This window comes from Aplysia californica, unplaced genomic scaffold (genome assembly GCF_000002075.1).
Source record: "Aplysia californica isolate F4 #8 unplaced genomic scaffold, AplCal3.0 scaffold00009, whole genome shotgun sequence".
Taxonomy (NCBI): Eukaryota; Metazoa; Mollusca; class Gastropoda; order Aplysiida; family Aplysiidae; genus Aplysia; species Aplysia californica.
In genome coordinates, this window is record NW_004797279.1 from 1,881,662 (window position 1) to 1,885,878 (window position 4,217).

The following is a 4,217-nucleotide window of genomic DNA, read 5'->3' on the forward strand; positions in this document are numbered from 1 at the left end:
GAGAGAGAGAGAGAGAGAGAGAGAGAGATGAACGCTAGAGACAGTGAGAAAGGGAGAGGGGCGGTAGTGATGAGACGTACAATTGGAAGTGCTTTTTTTTGTTTTATATACACCATTACATGTATATAATTTATTAGGACTGTACTTTTTACTCTATCTCACTCAACTTTATACGGCAGTCGTAACCGACAGTCGTCTGTCTTGGGCCCATTATCACGAATATCGTTTACGAATTGTTCTACGATTATGTTGGATCCACGTTTTACTCTGCTTTTTTTCTGTCTGCAATCCTGCTGAACTCCATCACGAAAAACTCAGCTAAATTTTGTCTAGTAAGAGATACAATTTCAGGTGAGGGGAAAAGAAGAACATATTAATTCTGTCTTAAAGATAAAGTAACTTGTATTTCGTCTGTTTGGTACAACTTTCAGTACTGCAAACTTATAAAAGAAAGGGCTCCCCAAGTTAACACCCTGTTGTGACAAAAATGGAGGTATGATAAACCTAATAGCTTTGAAAAATCTCTTCATACAACTCGCGGTAAATAACAGTTCTTATCACCGCCGTCCAGCATGATACACACTGAGCATGTTTTAAACAACAAGAGCAACAAAACATCATCATCAACAACAAAAAACCATCTTATTTTTCTCGACCCCCTCCCAACTCTTCCACCTTCCTACTCATTAAAGCACGGCGTTGGTGAGCGTGATCTTATCCGTGTACCTGGGCAACAGGAAGACTCCTATACCCTTCTGGACACGTCGCCGGGGCTTACATATCTTCTGGTACCCGCTACATCAAGTGTTTGCGGTGAGATAATGCACTATTGCTCCAGGGAATGGGGGACAGACGTTGCTCTTTTGGTAGTGAAATGGTAGGAAAATCGCACTGGCACTCTACATAATATTCATTATGGTCCTTGTCTTCCTCTTCTTCTTTTCCCACTGTCTCCTCTTCCTCCCTCCTTCTGGCCACTCATTCTTGATAGACTCTGACTGCAGTAACGGTCAGCGTAACTGGTTAATTATTATTGTAGGGAAACCCTCAAGTGAGGAAAGGAGTTCATGGTTTTCTTTTAGCTTTTCTTCAATTGCATTCTGTTTGGTTGGAGGGTTTGGCGTCACCCACAAGCGTTTAGAGCAATGCTTCTGAAAGAGCGACGTTTTGATGCCACAACATAACATACGCTGGCGATGAAATGGAAGTAAAAAGTAAAACGAAGTAAATACGAGTTCTTGGACTGTCAGCTAAGTTTGATAGGGGCAAGACAAAGTTGTGCATATTTTAACTTATATTTAAGTAACACTTTGCTGTATTCTGTTGTTTGTATGATGGTACACATAATAATTGCAGGACTATCGACCATATTATGTTCATGAACGTTCTTTCATCATGGAGGCCGCGTATGTACTGGCTACATTTTGCAGAGAAGTTTTGTGTTTACGAATGTAATTAGACAACCTCTACCCACAACCTCAACCCCCCCTCCCCCAACGGGAAAAAATCCTGTCCCTTTCCTCAGGTTTTGATCAGCATAATAGTCGGCTGGGGACTAAGTGCCTTGCTCACGGAGGTAGGTTGGCTGTCTGGAGACCCTAAAAGCAAAAATTACTTTGCCCGGACGGATGCCAGAACCCACATGATCGAGGACAGCGAATGGTTCATCTTCCCATACCCGGGTGAGATAAACAATACATGTCATGCAGCGAGAACGGCTCTAAAGTTCATCAGGGGAAGATGTTACTGAAATCTCCATCTTTTTAGATTCTCCACATACACAATCTTTCGAGCTATCATTGTGTTTAGCATGTTTATGGAACATGGTCAGAGATTTGAATGTGAAGAAATCATTATTCATCGACATCTGAGAAGTATATAATGTAACGGTTACCTTAAAATTGAGGACATTGAAACAATCCTAATGATTTTTCATTTTTCAAGCAATTTCTTCGCTATTTAATAAGATCGCAAACTACTGCACTACAACACTTTGTCCACCCCCACCGGAATATTTCAATTAGTTTTGTGTTAGTGACTTATTTTATGTGCTATATCGAAAAAAGATGCTTATTTTTGTGGGGCAGAGATATAAAAATCAATTGTCTCACAAAAAATGAAAAATATTATAAAGACTTTGCTTATGTGATGTTGAAAAAATGTTGCAACCATGGTTGTAAAGACACTATGCACAATTTGAATACCAGTAGTCCAAAAGTGTAAAAACCTTAGTATTTTAAGTGATAACATCTTGCAAAATGAGACACATGTAATCCCTAAAATTGGTGGGGAAAAAAAACAAACTTCACATTATCTTCCTCTCGTTTGGCCAAAAAAAGATGCTTTCATCCAAGCAGAAGGCTTGATGTATTACAGAACAGTTTTGTTTTACTGGGGGCACAGGCTCGAAAGAGCTTGACTTTGTACGTTGTAAACTCTTTCTCTTTTTTCCACATTCCCTCACGCCCGTTCTTCTCGCTCTTTGGCCCCCCCCCCCTTTTCCTTTACTTGTCTCCCCATCCTGTTCCTCGAGGTGGTGCTGGATAGGGCACTGTCCTTTCTGGGCTATTTAATTTTAATCGTTTCCTTCTATCCTTACTCAGGACGAAGTGCTTCGTTTTCAAATTGTGTTTAACAGTCGAGCTTCTCCAATATGAGCAACTCAAAGAATATTTCACTGTTTCTTCCTTTTTATCTCGTTTGGTAAGCCTCACAAAAGGCTTTTATCTGTTTTGTTTTTTTGCCACAGGAAATTTCGGTCCGTTCTCGTTCAACGTGGGTGGATTCATTGCTTTCTTTGTGGCCACTATTCTCTCAGTCCTGGACTCAATCGGCGACTACAACGCCTGCGCTCGCACATCACGTGTACCGCCCCCGCCACCTTTTGCCTTCAACAGAGGAATAGCCATAGAGGGGCTCGTCTCTCTCTTTGGGGGCGCCCTAGGCTGTTGCCACGCCACTTCTTCTTATGGATCTAACGTTGGTGTCATGGCCATCACCCGGGTAAACTATGTGCATGTCATCTTGAGCTACCAGGTGACCAGAAAAAAGTTCGTCCAAAAGAACGCCGATAAAACCGTTACGAATATACGAGTAGGTGCAAACATCAACCTTTGCAGAAACGTGGAACATCCATCCGGATTTATAAATTATGTGCTAATAACAATAGAGTATGACTGCTACAAACAAAGTTGTAAGATATATCCCAGATATTCCAAATTTCGAGTAAAACACTATTGTCATTCTGAAGCACATTCTGACACTCTGACTCTGAATGAAATTAATAATCACCTGTGGACACTGCTCGAGAGAAATCTCTCTTGTGCCCTCCGTGATGGTTTCTCTCAAGTTCTGGACACATTCGAAGGTTTTTCGAACACATCTAGTCCTTCAAACACCCCCAATGGTGAAATTCCAATGGACTCAGGTTAAGATTGTTTAGGGTCCAGTTGTGCTCAGCCAGACAGACTGTTCTGTAATCAAAATGTTTTTTGGGAAGCCCAGAACAGATCTGGCGTCATGAGGAGAAGCCTTATCTTGCGTTCAAATCCCCTCCAGCATTTTGGTAAGGTGACTAGGTGTCTGTCAAAGTTCACCGAATGACAGACCACAATAACCTTTTCAAGAGTGCTTTGTTTTTACAGGCTGCAATCCATGTGTTACTCAGCGCTTAGAAAAAAATTCTTTTTTTTCAAAGGACCAAAAACGTTCAAAATGTGCAGCCCATTACAAAATGGATCTTTCGCTTGGAGAATTTTGTTTGATACATATATCTGTCCTGTCTTCCCTAGCAACTCATGCACACGTCGATTTGAGAGTATTTGTGTGCTGAAACATCTAAATTATTGTAAAAGCATGTTGTATAAGGTCTAACTGCTCCACCATCTTTTGGTTGTGTAACAGCAATTATCATTTTTGAAAAACATAATCAGGATGTAAGTTTTAGCTTTCGGTCAATTTTGATGTCTGTTGCGTCATAAACAAGAAAGGTATTCCAATATCTTTGAACGAACTTTCTTTCTGGTCAGCCCATAGGGTGTAAATGTCGCTATTTACTGGCCGAGTTGACTTCCCACCTCTAAGTGGTGAAGGAAAAGTTAAACGAAACTATTGGATCTGATTTTAGTATAGGTTATATTTAACACTCTTTCCAACATTAACTGCCTGCGCACGTGTGTGTGAGTGTGTGTGTGTGTGTGTGTGTGTGTGTGTGTGTG

General features: G+C 40.9%; 1 protein-coding gene across 1 annotated transcript in view; it reads left to right on the forward strand.

The window, feature by feature from the left end:
* Positions 1–4,217, forward strand: part of LOC101861553 (solute carrier family 23 member 1) — a 26,055-nt gene that overhangs the window by 15,587 nt on the left and 6,251 nt on the right. The window contains exons 7-9 of the mRNA XM_035969958.1: positions 693–813; positions 1,526–1,682; positions 2,750–3,003. Of these exons, the coding sequence (XP_035825851.1) occupies positions 693–813; positions 1,526–1,682; positions 2,750–3,003 (532 nt within the window). The remainder of the gene's footprint in view (positions 1–692; positions 814–1,525; positions 1,683–2,749; positions 3,004–4,217) is intronic.